Source organism: Plutella xylostella, chromosome 26 (assembly GCF_932276165.1).
Source record: "Plutella xylostella chromosome 26, ilPluXylo3.1, whole genome shotgun sequence".
NCBI classification, from domain to species: Eukaryota; Metazoa; Arthropoda; class Insecta; order Lepidoptera; family Plutellidae; genus Plutella; species Plutella xylostella.
The window spans coordinates 7,877,522-7,894,675 of NC_064006.1; the positions used below are offsets into that span (position 1 = coordinate 7,877,522).

General features: G+C 38.0%; 1 protein-coding gene across 4 annotated transcripts in view; it reads left to right on the forward strand.

The window, feature by feature from the left end:
* Positions 1-17,154, forward strand: part of LOC105398833 (protein Skeletor, isoforms B/C) — a 69,377-nt gene that overhangs the window by 39,342 nt on the left and 12,881 nt on the right. For 3 of the 4 annotated variants that reach the window (XM_048630663.1, XM_048630662.1, XM_011571069.3), the window contains 2 exons: positions 16,263-16,362; positions 16,581-16,765. In XM_048630663.1, the coding sequence (XP_048486620.1) occupies positions 16,263-16,362; positions 16,581-16,765 (285 nt within the window). Of the gene's footprint in view, positions 1-7,803; positions 9,082-16,262; positions 16,363-16,580; positions 16,766-17,154 lie in introns of those variants that run through there. The other variant, XM_048630664.1, reaches the window with a different exon arrangement.

Consider the following 17,154-nt stretch of genomic DNA (forward strand, 5'->3'; position numbering starts at 1 on the left):
GAATGCTCGATAGATACGTCACTTTATAAGACACAAAACCTTTTCCAGCTTTACAATAATTATAAGTTTTTAAGGGAAAAGTATTATACAGAAACATTGTCACTTCAGGGGTAGGCAGAGGTGATTTGCACCCAATTTACGCCATGTTAAGTTAGCCAAATAAATTGTCCTAGTGGAACGACCTCTCTGGTACGTAAGCTGTGCATTGATCTGTAGACGCTACCGAGTGGGTAGATGTGAACAACTGGGTTAAGTTAGATATTAAACTTTAGTTACATTAAAAGAGAGATCATTTTTTTATTGTTTGTTGGACTCGTAGGCTCATCTATCTAGGCACACATCTAGAATCTAGAAGTGCAGGTTTCCTCACGACGTTTCCCTTCATCGTAAGAGTACCTACGTGGTAGAATTGCACTAAAATACTTTTTTCTAAAGAATTCATTGGTACATGGCCGAATTCGAACCCACGGCTTCACTCATGAGATCCGTTACTATCACAAGCCTAAATAAAATAAAATAAATATCTCTAGAAGCACATGATCGGGAACGGTGGTCAGTTTATAAGGAGGCCTTTGCCCAGCAGTGGGACACGACACAGGCTGCATAAAAAAATAATAAAAAAATATCTCTATATTTGAAACCGATATGAAGCAATAAAGCGACTTGTATTGATAGTTTGAATATAAACTTTATAGTGCTATACGAGTATTGCATCGCACACAACTTTTATTGAGCTCTAAAGCGTGTGTCCTGAAAAATGGATCGTTTTACTGGATTTATTTTATATTATTTACAATGTATGTAGACATATACATTATGTGCATTATATCTCATCACTGATTGATAAACTTTTTACCATGATTTAATATACGTTAATTAAGTACGCAGCTTTTATTCAGTAACTTACAAAAAGTCAAGTCATTACCCAAGTAGATAAAGCTTAGAAATAGGTAAATTAAAATATAATAAATCTAAAAAGTAAATTACAAAACAAAAGAAACAACACTCGTTCTGATAATCCAGAGGATAATTTATTGTCATTGCTTTTTAATATTGTGCTCTTAACTCACGACGATATTTGCTTTAATAAATTCATTAGCTTTGCATGAAAAGCGAATTTTCTGAAAAGTTACTTAGTTATAATGTATTTTATAATATGAAAATAAGCATAACTAGCTTTGTAAATTAATAAAGAAGTGCAGTAAGTAATTAATTGATTTGAAATAAATATAGAGGTAAAGATAACACTATTTATTTTTATCAATAATATAAAGAAATATGAAATTTTATTATTCTGTAGGTACACTATATATATCTGTACATATTCTTGGGCATAATTATCTGGAAATTTCGCTTCTACAGCCCTTTTCCCATTCGCGTTTCTGGAAACAGTACATATCGGAATGTATAATGCGAGTAAATAAGCAACAATTACTTCAGCTCGCTCCAGCCAGGCGCTCTCAACAAAAACTACAGCAGACTAAGGGCCAAATTCACCGAAGTAATTAAACGTCGTTAGAAGGATCGAAAACGCAGTTTATGCTCTAAACGAGCTTATACGCTCATTTCGATTTTCACCGACCAATATTAACCAAGATTAGAGCAAAACGCAGTTACAGCTGTAACTGCTATAAATTGGCCAGTTAGCGTTGCTAAACGCAGTTATAGAAAGCTGTCATTGTCAAACGTCATAAACAAACCACTGAGCAAATAACAACGCTTTGACAACGACATATATTATTTTTTTGTTTTATAATGTGTCAAAACGTTTTGTTACTCCATTGCTCGAAATCAAAATACGCAAAAAGTATGTACGGCGCGACGCAATAACTAAACGCATTTCAGTGTTGCTGGCTCGTCTGTAGCTGAAACACCGGTGACGTAAACGAGATTAAAATAGCACCGATGAATTTCAGGTTACTCTAAACGCAGTCAGACGAAATCGGCAATCGTGATTAATGAAATCGTAGTTTAATAAAACTTAGATTTCTATGCAACCCGTGAATTTGGCCCCTATTCTGGAAACAATGTTGGGTTGCTAGACGTATTTTCTTACTTGTACAGGATACCTTTAAAAGTGTCAATCAAGTAAGAAGCTCTTTCTGAACAAGTTTTCTTCTGCGACTTTTGGAAAAACGTGAAATTCTCATATTTAAAGTCACGTGATACATGGATGGTGTTACCATTTATTTGTACAGCAGCCATTTAACAAAATTTTTACTTGTATTGTATTGTAAAAAAACCGTCCTCATTGCTTTAAGCAATCTGCTCCAGACATTAATTAAATTGGAATGACATGCCAGTCCCTAAAACTTCATATTCAAAAAGACTCAAAATCATCCGCCAACATCCGTCCACTCTGTCCTTCTAATACAACCACTACCGGCTACCAGTCTTAAGCCATAGAATATGATAGAACAAATTTTTTACTAGACGTAAAATTTTACAATAACTTATCCATAGTCAAATATCACCCATTTCACAAAGGCTCAGTCACTGAGGAGAACAAATTGAATGAAACTCCTCGAGCACCTTTCTATCATTCATCTATTTGGCCGGGGATCCCACGCTATACTTGCCTGTTCGTGGTCTCCCACGAATACCGGTGAACAAACTCTATCGGTGACAGAATACGCAAAGTTCTGTTCTGGAGCTACTTGGAAATGCTCCAAGCTGCAGAAGCTATGAAATGCTGTGAACCAGGGCGGGGGCAGGCCAGGGACACTGGGAATGGGAGATCTAGATCTTAAAAAATGTTATTACTAATTGAGTAAAATTAGTAACAAACAACAATCTTGCAAATGAAAACGTTAAGTTAATTGCCTGAATTGTCATTGGATATTTTCGCCACACTTGCTACGATGAGAGAGTGTTTATAAATGATACGTTATAGTTATTTTTTGTAAGAGCGAAGAAAATAATTGACTACCGGAAAATATTTTTATGGTTAGTCTTTTTATTAGTGCGCGCCTTACCTACCGCGTGTATGGCTGTTTCTCTGTAATATGCTAAACAATATCGATACCTAAATATAACAATAAAATCGCCGTTCTCCCATGCCTGTAGCACACAAAATTTAAGTGAATGCCGTGAATTGCCTCCCACTCCGCGGGGCGCGGTTTGATTCCCGCAAGAAGCGTGAATTATTATTGAAAGCTCTGCTCATGAAGTTTCAGACTGTATCCATATTATAGGAGAGCTTTCTGCTCCGAGCTTTATTAACTTTGGTATTATTATTATCATTATGTATAATTTACATATGAGATTCACTTTGACTTTTGAGTATTATGACTTATTAAGTTGTGATTATGATTGACTTATTCATATAACCTCAGAATGAGGGCCTCACTTCGCATGAAATTCTTTGGTTACAACTTTAGTTATGATGAGATAATACTTTTTGCCATTATCATACATAAAGGGTGGTTGAGCAGAAACGTTGTCATGCGATTAGTTAGGCCAGTGACAAAAAGCCACCCTGTACATAGGTAGTCTATAAAATTTCATTGAAGTAGTGCACTTTTCTTAAAATATCTTAACTTGATGAGCTTTTACTAGCAATTTCGTACCATCTGTACCCTCGAACATTGTTGCTTAACTTTACTAACGAAATGCTAAGCTTAAGTTTTTTATGAGATAAAAGTATTTCAGAAATATTATACAAAGTAGGGTAAATCGTGGTATAACTGGCATGTGTCAGTAACTGGCACTTTGACTATAAAACTAAATATATTAAGCTTTTGGATATAGTAAGACCATCTTTGATGTGTTTACAGCAATCTCCAATTATTCATTGATATTATAGTTTAATTTTACGCCTCCAGGTGGGTATTTTCCGGCGCTGGAAATTATCTCAGTCAAAGCGGCGAAGATCGCCAAAAAAATGCACGTGCGTTAAGTTTTTCTTAAGGAGACACCAAAATTTGTATGGCCTGTTTTCACGAAAATAAATAAGTTTTTGATAGTGTGACAATAACTAGGAAATAGGGGAAGGTCTAAACAATATCATAATAGCCCGATTCACTGTGATTTTAGTTGCTTTCGAGTTATATTTGAGGGTGCTAGTTACTGAAATGTAATTTATATCTTCACTTAGTAACTGGCACCCCCCTGCCAGTTACTAATATTTTGGGTTTTGTGATTTTAAGCTATTTTATACCTTCTATCGACAGAAAATACGATTTAAAGTGCACTGTAAAAACCCCCAGTGTCTAGTCAGCTTTGTTTCAATAACTGGCACGGGGCTGCCAGTTACTAATCTGCATACATTTTTTTACGCACCAATAACTGGCACTTACTGGTGCGGTAAACATTTATTTCATATTTTTTTTCAGAAAAATGATAAAATCAAGGCAATCTACAGTAGTCTGTAACTGTCCACTGCTGGATCTCTCACCAGCAGTGACACTGCACTCTGTTCTCGACCTTCCTCATCCAGCCACTACCGGTCAGCTTTATAAGGTCGTTGGTCCAGCTGGCTCGAAGGTATCCGCCGCTACGCTTGCCTATTCGTGGTCTCCACTCTAGAGCAGGTTTGCCCCACTGGTCATCGGTTCTTCGGCAGCTATGGCCGGCCTAATGCCACTTGAGCATACAGAATTTAAGAGCTATATCGGTTACTCAAGTTCTCTTACGGATTACCTTATTTCTGATATGGTAAGTGAAGAACCACCAATCTTTCCAATGCCCGCTGATCGATTTTGAATCAGTGGACCAGTCCAACCGTCACTGTCCACGTCTATGATCAATACGTCATCACCAGTAAGACGCATTTACTGAAGACCTTTGCCTTCAGGCATTTATGTGAAAATTTGTCAAATCTTCCCCTGTGCAGTCCAATTCAGTAATATTTTGTTTTATGCACCTTACAGCTTCGTTTTTAAAGTTCCTTCTGCCTAGTCAAATAGACTGTCCAAGGTAGACATAATATATTGTTGCTGCATTAAGGCCGCTATGCATGTTACAACGAGGGGATTCCAGAACTGCCCAGGTCTAAATGGAATCAAAGGCTTTCTTATAGTCCTTGAAGAACTTGATAGAAACACGGTTCGTGATGACCTTATAAAACAGCTTGAAAACATGACTTATAAACAAAATTGGTTAAAGAGCATAGAAGCTGTTCGAGGATAGTAATAGCTTTCAGAAGCGCTACACTAATTCTGTCTTTACCCAGAGCATGTGAAGCTGAACATGCTCTGGGTGCTTGAGCCGTAGAAACCTTCAATTTCCGCAAGAAATTTCAGCTTAGAGGCAACTATACTACCGTCAGCAGTCCTTAACTTAGCCAGGTCACTTCCCCCAAGCTGCTGAATGAATACATCAAGGTCCACAAGCATTTGCTTTCTCCATTTCCGTTTCCAAATCCAAGGGTTTCTCGATTTGTTGCATTCATATGGACCCACGATTCGTAGCATACTTGTACTGTCATTTTGTCGTAGAAGTCGACCATTACAACGGTGATTTTGAGTCTTACCGGTACAGAACCTAGACAGGTAATTGTACATTACCTAATATCAAATATATTATTGATTTTAGAGTACTTATTGACCTAATTGCATGATTTTTTAAAAGGTGCCAGTTACTGAAACATCATGTGACAGTTACTAATTTTCAATGCCAGTTACTAGGTTTTTTGGGGGTAGTGGATATAAACTTCATTAAAATCGAATATTAATCTTATATCTTTACAATTTATGCCTATAATTGTTCGTCATCTTATTGCCAGTAATTCAAGCCTACCAGTGCTTAAATCAGGCCAATACTTTATTTTAAATATATTTTTTTGTGTTGCTAGTCGCTTAAACTGCCAGTTACTAGTACTTTTACCCTATACTTATATCTTACCTACACTGTATTATGAATTAGGAATAGGTTAATGAGTAGTTGAATTTATGGTTTTTCGACAGAAAAAAAACATAATTATATCAGTACATAACAATAAAAGTCTATTATCTTTATGCACACATGTGTGTTAATGTGGCCTTCAGTTATGAAAGCTTCGACGCATCTGCCGACTGCGAAATTCATATATTACCTTCAACTTTGCACGCTATATACTTTTGTAAACTTTATATTATATTGTGCGCGGGTGCCGCAACTTTTATTTTGCTTCCTTTACTTTTTTTTTGTAATGATTAACATTCCGTCAGACTCTAAAAATGGTATACTTACTAATTTAAAGTTGTGGTTTGATTGTAAATTATAAAAAATATGCCCTTGTATGCTTTTATACTGTATTTTAATTTGTCATGTAAGTATATATACCTTTTTTAAGTCCTATAAAGTATTCATAAATAAAATGTTGAGCACCCCTGGAATCTTGGATGGGGTAAATGCCACTACAAGAAATTAGGGTATGTAGGCGCCATAGCCCCGAAATTTTGTTGATCAACTAATTCTCCTTAACTAAGCACAGTATTTAGTTTACAAGCTAATAATTAGCTACGTTAATAGTAATTCTATGAATTATATCTACTTAAACTTGTAAAAAGCTCTTCCAAGCACACAAAACTAGTGAAAGAGGCATTAGCCCCACTAGGGGTTATTGCGCCTAAAAATCCCATTTTTTGTAGAAACGTCGATTACACGTAGAAGATATTTAAAATTCTATAAAATTTCATCATAATATGAAACTACATAAAATTTGCTAATATGTATTACAAGTTATAGCTTAATAGGGCGTATAGTCTGTTTGTTATGATCAAATGAATATGAAAGTCAAAGTATTGTGGCGCAATGGCCCCGGTTGACCTTATTATATTATATACAGGGCATTGCACATGTAGCTTTCGGCTTACTACCCTTTTTGAAACACTCTGTATAAAGGTTGATATAATGGCTGATCCTGTCATAACCACGATGACAAGCCCTGTTCCAGCTCTAGTATTTGTCACCAATATAAGAAAATGAAGATGTGACACGAAAGCTCGCAGGGTACAACCGGTACCAATATCGGTAATCGACTTCCTGAAATACTAACAAGCACTTTCCGTAATATAGGAACTAAAGTCGTAAAGTTAGGCTTGCTAACGTTTCAACAGGCCCTCCCTTATAACTGGGGGTCACAAGCCCAGCGTCCGAATAGGCAATAAACCCACATAGTTAAAAACTAGGGCCAGTTATTTACGACTTGAGCGAGTAAAGTCGTTTAGTTAAAACTACAATTTGTAGCCTCCGTAAGTGCTTCAAGTCTCAACTATTTCGATGAAGCTATAAAATTTGTGGCGTGGTATTTAAGATGGCGTTATGTGTAATTATAATAATTGGTAGGTTTAAGTAGCGGTCAAATATTGACCTTACATTCAAGAGTCTGTAGTACTGTTTCGATAATAATTTTACTCGTATTTCATAATAAAATAAAAAAAAATATATGTGGGGACATCTCACACACGGCCATCCGACCCCAAGCTAGGCAGAACCTGTGTTATGGGTGTCGGACAGCTGATATATCTACACAAATACATAGATAGATAGATACTAAATATAAATATCAACACCCAAGACCCGAGTACATATTTAAACAAATATCTGCCCCAGCCGGGAATCGAACCCGGGACCTTCGGCTCAGTAGTCAGGGTCACTAACCACTACGCCATTCGGTCGTCATAATTCATTGCAAAAGGATTTAAAGGCTCGTTGTCTCAAACTTACCGAGCTGCTTTCAAGTGAAACATAGACCACTGACGGCCACGGGAAGAACAAAAAACTTTCACCAATGGGGGTAGCTTCCGCTCAAAACGTGAACCAATGACCGCGCGGCGTCAACCAATCACCGCCCAGCCTGAGCAGGTTCTCCTGTTGCAGAGCCGCAACACTGCGCTGGCGCAGAGCGTCCCGCGCGCCCCCTCCCGCCGCCCCGCGCGCCCCCCCGCCCGCGTCGACGCCACCACGTACCGCCCGCGCCTGCGCCCCGGGCCCCAGGCCCTGCTCGAGGCAACTGACGACGAGCGCATCGCCCTGCACCGCCGCGCTGACAACTACCAGCCGGCTAGAACCCAACTAATCGAGCAACCGGTCACCGGATTCCCCGAGGCGCGACTGACTCAAGAGCAGATCCAGCAGCTGTACAATCAGCAGCAGCAGCAGATTGAGATTCTTCAGGCGCTGCTGCAGCAGCAGAAGCAACAGCAAACGCAGCAGGAATCAGACCCTCGGCGGCAGGCTTACGAGGAAATCCTCCAGCAGTACAACCAGTACAAAACCCCGGAACCCGTACAGTACACGCTGCTCCCGTACGACGGGACGGCGCAGTACCGGACGATCGTTGACCCCATCCAGAGGAGCGTTGACCTTGACCCAAATACTGGAAGGTCGCAGTGAAGGGAGTGATGCAACTCGTGCGAGCCGCTCGCCCGCCTGAACGAGGCATCTCATCACCGCTAATTGACTTGGTATTTTAGACGCTCAATATCAACAACTTTCTATTCGACTTTGATTTGCTAACTCAATATTAGATGGTCAACGACCGGCTCCCTTGGAACTGTTACAAAGTTAAATTGAATAGGCTAAGATTAATTTACGTACAATGTTCTTTTGTTGCTAGCAAACAAACGGCTAGGAAAAACTAGGTTTTGCACAAAGCACTGCGCTTTGACAAATGGTTTTATGTACGACGACGATTCTTTATGAGCTTGAATTTACAAACGTTAACTGCGGTTTTAAAATGTATTCGACTCAAAATTGCATCAACTACGTAATACTTTTGCATAGCTAAGTATGTTATGTTATGAAAATGTTGGCTCTTATACCTCCACCAATTCTGCCTAAGATAACCTTAGTACCTATAATCTAATCACTCAGATCCCTTGACTCTTTAATTCTTAGGGCGACTTGCACAAGAACCTTTAGCATCTTACTTTACTGTCACAAAACAAAAACACATCAATCACAAAAACTTCACAATCATTCAAACTTCGTCCTTTTCATAGCACTCAGTATACTAGTAGACAACCGCCTGAAGAGCTACCACCTCACCAAAATACCAACCTATCATGCAATCTAACCATTTAAAGAGACGAGATAGAGTCTCATTTCGTTTATCAAGCTTGCTAGGCTCTCCTGAGTGAGTCATCGACCTCTCACCAGCCTTGCCCTCTCCATAAGGCGAGTGATGAAACACTGCACTCGAGATTCTTAAGACGCGGCCCATGTAGGTATAGAAGTGAATCTAGATATTTTTTACGCAACCCTTCCCGATTCGTTTGGAGACTTGGACGTACGAAGAAGTCTTATGTCAACATCGGACGCTCTACTTCTTGTGATGTTAGAGGAGAAAGGTCTTCGTAAACTTAGATACTACAGTTAAATGGGGGATTAATAATGTTGGTGTAGATAAGGCCAATTTGGAGTTATAGCAACAGTTGTATGTGTGGTACTCAACTCAGCTTTCAAACCACTTTGAATAGCCACAAATAACGACCGTTTAAAAGAAAGTAGTACGAACTATCCAACATTAGTTTTAACAACCTGCAAAACTCAATATTTATGTCTCTGATTGGAGGAAAGTAAATTGCAGTACAACACTGCACGTTTAATAATTTAAAGCGTAACTTTTTCTTAGTTAAAGTGAACATTGAAAAGTTTTTAAAATTTATGCATAAAGTTAAGTCGGGTTTGTTCTAAACTGTTCGAAGGCTAAAGGGGGTTTATCTTGGTCTAGCCGCCACTGCTTTTAGCCGCAGTCGAACGTCGGTAATACGGTCGCTCCAGGCTATTGCACTATTTGTTGACGGATAAAATTTGTGTACTCACATCTTTTCTAAACTCTACTTATAATTTGTAAAATATAACACGAATTCTACAGAACGAAATAAAACGAAACAAATAAATGACCAATAAAATGTATGGATGTGACAGCCGTCATGTCATAGCGCTCATGCTATATTTTGCAAAGTATAATGGTGCGGTAAGAGATTATGAAAAAACACCATTAAAGTTAATATTGGTTCCTCGATGAAATTTTTCACTTTCAGCACATTGCAACGCTAATTAGGAGTTATATTACTGGTTCGTTTTCACACAGTATAAGCCAAGTAAAGTCTTAGTAAGCCTGAATAGAGTATGGAATATACCATTTGTTCACACATTTATATACTTAGCCGTCGGTTGTGGCTAGATCAGGAAAGCCAAGATAAAGTTGAGGTGTTATATTTATATATTTTTTAAATTCAGTTTTGTTTCGACTTTACTCTACATGTGGCCAAAAATACATGCTGTAACTCTCTGTAATAACAGGTAGTCATTATGCAGACATTGTGAAACAGGCCCTTCTAACATTATAATGTTAGGTATTTTGGAGTTTTTTTCACCAGCTTGTAGGTCCGTCTACATTCATTTCGTATAAAGATATGAAAAATATTATTTAATCAAAGGAGATTTAAAACCATTCGGATTTGCGTGTTCGCTGATAGATATTCCGGGAAATACTAATAAATCCGTTTCATAGAATGCACTCTCTAACATGGAGTTCAACGTTAGTTTATTTCATTCTAAGCTCATAACATCCTGATGTGATTCTAGTTTCAGAGAAATTGATTTAAATGAAAGTTTCAGTGCCTAGTTTTTTAAATTTTTTAATTCTTATATTCTGAAATACTAAAATTCGTTACAAAATTTAATAAAATGTTTAAAAAAATTCATGATAATTTAAAGATGGGATGACCCCATCACCAAAATATGCGTTGTGGTAAAGATGTTATATTGCGATGTCTAAAATACCATTTCATGTTGTGAAGTGTTCAAAGTACATAAAATATTATAGATACACTAGCCATTGTGTTTATATTTAAAACGTTTGTTTTAAGATGCCAGTATAAGTTAAGCAGAAATCAGAGTTTTTCATCGCCGACTTAGCAACAGAAAAAGCTGCCAACACCATAATTTCTGACACTGACAAGGTTCATTTAGGTTAAAAAAAACTATGCCATCTTTCACTTGTTGCCAAGTTGTCGTTGTTAGACTTTAGTTCGCTATTGTATTAGGTTTAACCGTTTAATAAAATAAGATAAGTCCCACGTACATTAAAAAAATATGGTATTGTAGTATTGTATAAACGTTTTACCTACTTATTATGTGTACTTATATTAAATTTTACTGATATTCAGTACAAAATTACAAATGCTAATATAATAATATGATTAATCATATTCCCAACTGTCTGTGATAAAATAAAAGTGATATATTATATTCTGTATAATACAGGGTGGGATTTTAGGTCAACACTTTACAAAATTGTAAATATCGAATTTATTATAAGCATATTTTTTTTGCGACGATTGATTCTTTACCAAGTCCACCCTGTATAACAGAAGAGTTTATCCTATTTACTTTCAAAATACTCACTGTATATTTTATTTGAAGTATAAATATTGTAACTAATATACATATACCTACTCGTATAAGCGGTGAATAACATGTTATATACAAAAAAACTGAAATAAAACTTGCCAAAATACTATTTGCATTTTATTTATGAATCCATTCCTTTGACGCCACAAAGCTTTTGGCTTTTTTGTAGCATGTTCAAAATGCATTTATATAAAAAACTAAAAGTAATTGATAAAAAAACTGGGACCATATATTTTTAGAAAAACTGTGAACTTGATGCATTTAGGTAGGTACGGTCAGGTGCAGAAAAACCTGACCCCCCTCTCATAGTAACAATGTATCTGAGGGGGGTCAGGTTTCTCTGCACCTTACTGTACATAGGTACCTACCTAAGTGCCAATTTCTCCAAAGTCGGTTAGAGCATAACCAGGGAGTAGTGGTTGACTTTTGACACATCTGTCATGAATTTTATATGGAGATGACGTTTAATTTATAAATCAATCCCTGTCGGTTAGATAACCGACTATGGAGAAATTGGCACTAAAGGTATCTTCTACTTAGTCTACAGTCAATCTAGAGATGGTACGATCAATTTCATAGCCTACCTGTAGCTATAACATTTTTGGACCTTAAAATAAATACTTCAATGTTTTAAATACAGTTTGTGAGTTCGAAAAGGTAGAAAAAAGTATTTATAAGTAGCCGCTTAAAAAGCTGACTGTACACTGTACAGGAACTTTACTTTCCTCAAAGCTCAGTCTGTCTCAGCCTGACACATCGTTTCACAGTCGGCTGAGTCCCGGGGGTCACTCTACGTCGCCGAACTAATCTACGAAAATTCTCACGCAATCGGCATGCATTGAAACATATTTATTAGTAAGTTTTTACATTACACGTCAAAAGATTTCGTTACAAACTATAGTTCCAAAATAGTATATTTATTACAATTATAATATTCATTATATTAACAATAGTTTTAATCAATAGATTAAAAAATGTACTCATTCATATAAATGTGTTCATTGAAATAATTAAAAATGATTTAAAGTAATTAAAATAAGTAGTTAAAGTAGGTAATAAACATAATTATACAATAAATAATTCATCAAAGTTATAGAACGCTTGCTCAACAAGCCATTTTTTTTAAGCCTAGACTTAAAACATGCTTAATACAACGTGATAGAGCCGTGATTGAAGCTTCAGATTTCTTGTTCGGAAGTTTCGGAGCGCTGCCCTAAACCCGGCTCTACCTTGTTGTATTAAGGTGCCGATTGCATGACAGTTCTCGTTCGTTAGTTCGTCGATGTAGAGTGACCCCCTGGTTCGTCCACACGATTACACCCTCCCGAGTCATCACTTTCACACAACGACTAGGTACATGTGGGATCGTGATAGGAATTAAACCTGAAAAGGGATCCATTGGTAATAAATAAATATGTGGGAACATCTCACACATGGTCATCCGACCGGTCATACAACAAATATCTGCCCCAGCCGGGAATCAAACCCGGAACTTTCGGCATAGCAGTCAGGGTCACTAACCACTACACCATTCAGCCGTCGTTCAGGTAATAATCTTTATTATTAATTAATGTACCTGATTAACCTGATTGATATGACAATAAGTAAACTGTACTGTACGTGATAAATAATCCTTTTACTATGGTGACAAACGCTAGTCCACCTTTAGAAAAGTAGGTACTCAGGTTACGTATGTTCCTTGAGCTCTAGATAGAGAACTATTTGTCACCGACTCGCTAAGCAGAACGTAATCAAATAGGTAGGAAATAAATTAAAATTACTTAGCAAAAGGAGAACTGATGATTATGATAAAGCTAAGGTCACGAAACTGCTAGAATCGCTCAAATATTATCATTCTCTCTCATAAATACCTTTTTCTTCTCCTTAAACCCGATCGCAGCGAAATCAACGCCTTAATTTAACAGCTTTACAAAACAACCCCTCCTCCACTGAAGTCTGAAACTACGAGGTGGTAAAGTAGTGGAATAAATCGTGCTAACCACGGCGCTCGGGGCCCGGTGCTTGCAGACTCAACGATGTGGTCTTCTCGGTAGACCGGGAGTGAAGAGTCTATACTCCTCTTTAAAAGACAGTCCCAAGATAGTCGTAAACTGTCATTTTCCATTTAGGCCTGGGTCTCCTATTTATGCCGCAGGTCGCGTCCAGCGTCACGCCGTAGGCCGCGTCACGATGCTCACTATAGAAATGTACTGATGCGGTCTCCCTCACACGCCGACGTTGGCGCGTAGACGTAGTGAATATCGTGACGCGGCCTACGGCGTGACGCTGGACGCGACCTACGGAGTAAATATAAGGAGACCCGGGCCTTAAACCTCTAAAATACGCAACGTTTTAGATGTTGAGACTGAACACCAGATTTTCGAACCTGTTGCGTATCGTCAACTGTCAGTACTGACACTGTCAAAATGTAAGGTGAATTCGTTAGTTCCAAAATTGACTACGTTGTTCTTTTTGCATATTTTTGTTTAGTATCGTACAACGCTAGCGTATTGCCACGTTAGCCTGTGATTGGGGCTCTGGATAATATGAATTTATTTGATATAAAATGACGTAAACGTGACGTTTTTAATATATCCGAGGGGACTATAATGGCGTGTAGTGCCCGCAACATAACAGTGCAAATTTCTGGTTGCAAAAAAAAACATGAGATCTCCTGGTCTACTTCCCAGTTCGGGAGCATCCAGCAAAAACTTTTAACGACCACGAGACGCCATCGCAACTCGACCCGCGGACAATGGCAACTTTACGCCGACCGGTGACCGAAGAAAAAATCAGCTTCAAATACAAACTTGAAGTCTTAGGGTGCTCGCACACAACCGACTATCGGTGACCAACTTTTTATAATTATGAGAAAAATAGAACGTACTGATTGCGTTAGTCCGACCGACTGCAAGTAAATGATTAAACAACTGAATGATTACGGCTTACAAAAAGTTGGTGTTCTGGATGCAACATCTGACCCGATCCTCGGGAACTATAACCACTGCGCCATCCGATGATCACTCCCCTGCAAAACCTGTCGGATACCGGACGGACGATTATTCCCGTACGTGTATGGTAGACCTTATTCTGATGCTCGTTTTATCGGCGCATCTCTCAATTAGAGTTTTGGGTCAGAAAAGCTTTAGCAGTATTTCTTTTAAGTATGGGGAAATACATTTTGTTGTTAACGATTTTGTATAAAAGTACTTATCTACTTTTCAGAGTCCGCCCACCTCTTTTCTTTATAAATGATCTAGGTTTTCCTTCTAAAGTGTGTTAAAAGTTGCCACACATGTCGTCCGATTGTCCTTTTAAAAATACTGAACATAGGTAGGTCTGGATTACTTAGAACACTGTCTGGCTGTTACTACTGGTATAAAATCCCAGGAATGAAAAGCGGTTTTAATCTAGAACTACTTACCTGATGTTCTTAAGTACCTTATACGCTATAATTGTACCTGCTAATGTTTACCGAATACTTCTTGCTTGCCTACGTACAATATTCTCCGAACGGAATGCGGAACAAGAATATTTTCCCCTAAAAATACAGAGTTTAGCAGATATAAACGGAACACAGAGTATAGCGTATACGATCAGACAGAGTACGCTCCGAGAGTACAGAATGCAATAGAAGAGACTATTATACACCCACGAGCAATAAAAAAGGTTCCACTTCCAAAATGCCAACAGAAAATTGCCTAAATTTTTCAAATATTTGGCAGTGAAATGTTCTTCAATATCGCAGGCGACGTCATTAAGCTGTCCTTTTCCATCTTTTTTTCCATTTAGGTTTAGGAGTAATTTGGTGCTTTTATCACCAGAATTCTTTCATTGCTTGTGAGTGTACCTATTTTTATTCTAAAAACTCAATAAGTATATTTTTTTATCGGTGTATGCCTCTTCTAGTATAATTCGTTATTCGCTATTCGCAGTATAACCTCGAGCGTGAGTGTAGGAGCGAGTGATAAATCGTGTACAACTTCCCATGTAGTGAACTGTACACGCGATCCGGACCCGGATTATATCATATAGACAAGAGCTGAAATATTCGAACAAGTATTTTGTAGGTGCACTGTTGCGTGAACTTCGGTTAACATTTTAAAATTCAAAAATAGGTACTATGTATTCTTCTTCTTATCGTGTCGACGACAAACGAATAAAGTCGCTAAATAATACATGTATTTGGAGTGGTAGAATAGTGTGGTTAGTTAACTTTAAAAACCATTTTCAACATTTAACTGGTTTACTTTCAGTATTAAAATATATACTTTTAGCGTTTAATCAATGTAAAAAATTAACACCTTTGATGAATATGAGCCTGGTTTAGGTGATTTTGTAATTCATGTGCAACTGACACTTTTCTTAGTTAGTTTTGAATTCTATGAGATAACCCTGCGGTCTTTGAGTACTTTATTGAACCATCTTGAAAGGAACCCATGTCGACTGTTTGCTAGCAGTGTGTATCAGTATCCAATATTTTATCAATACGTAGATTGTATGAGATATTGCCCCGGAATCACAATAAACGACGGAGGTTAGATGATGTATTGTGTGGCTCTGTATGTATCGAGGGCTGAACACTTGTAGACAACTAGTACAGGGGTACGACGGCAATGTTATAGATTTGTAGCTATTAGATTGACTTGTACCCCGCACATACCTATTTAATAATACATGTAGTTTTGTACTATAAATTAACTAACATTTTAGAATACTGAAAAGTTTTATATTAAGCCGAAAGTCACTTGGTGTCTGAACACAGAACGACTCGCAGAGGCACTTATTTTCTTTTGTTCTACGAATTACCTATGCAAACACACGGCATCAGTAATTCACTATACTCTTTTTGCAACACCGTGTATATTGACTATATTACCCTAAATATAATATTGATTTTGTACGTTTGTTAACAGTCGAAGCTCAACTGCGAGGTGTTGTATGAAGACATGGCGTTCGAGGTGCGCTGGGCGGTGGCGGGCGACAGCATCGTGTTGCAGCTTGTGGCTAAACTCGGTAAGTCTACCTTTATACTTAATTCCAAATAGCAAAAAGCCAAAGCAAATTAGGAGATGATTACAGCCACAGGTACTACTGTTACCGTGTTAAAATAAAATGCTCAACAACCCCCGCAAGGTTTGTCAGATTTTCGTTTACATGCCTCTATTTAGTATTTTAAAACATAAAATTTCAGTCACAAGGAACCTAATCAGAAAATTCCCATTACCCTCCAGAGGATGGCGAGTACATGTCGTTCGGTCTGTCCGGAGACGCCACCTCGTCCCAGATGGTGGGCGGTGACGTGGCAGTGGCGTGGGTGGACAAGACCTCGCTGAAGGGCTACGCTCACGATTACTACCTGGACGCGAAGAGCCAGTGCGCGGGCGTGAGGGGGTCATGCCCGGATGAGCGGCTTGGGGTAAGGAGATTACAGTTTAAATTACTAGTTTACTTAAGTGTACTCTTTGTTTCTGTGTTTACTCTTTTGCGGTGGTAGCTCAGTCGGGTAAGCGGGTTCTCATGTCAGAGAAGCGGGTTTGAATTCCGGCACTGACAAAAGTACCAATGAGTTCGTATTCCTAATACTTTCACGAAAAAACGGCTGAACGGCGGCTGTACATGAAAACCTTTCGAAGTGAAACTCACAGGAATATGGGATAAATACACTTTCTTTTGAAAGAAAGAAACATTTATTTTTTGGGGGTAAATGTATCTGCTTTATTTGGATGTATCTACAGGGTGTGCTTACAAATTTTCAAAAGTCAATAAAATATTTTGCAACAGTATGTACGTATGTACCTGAAACCT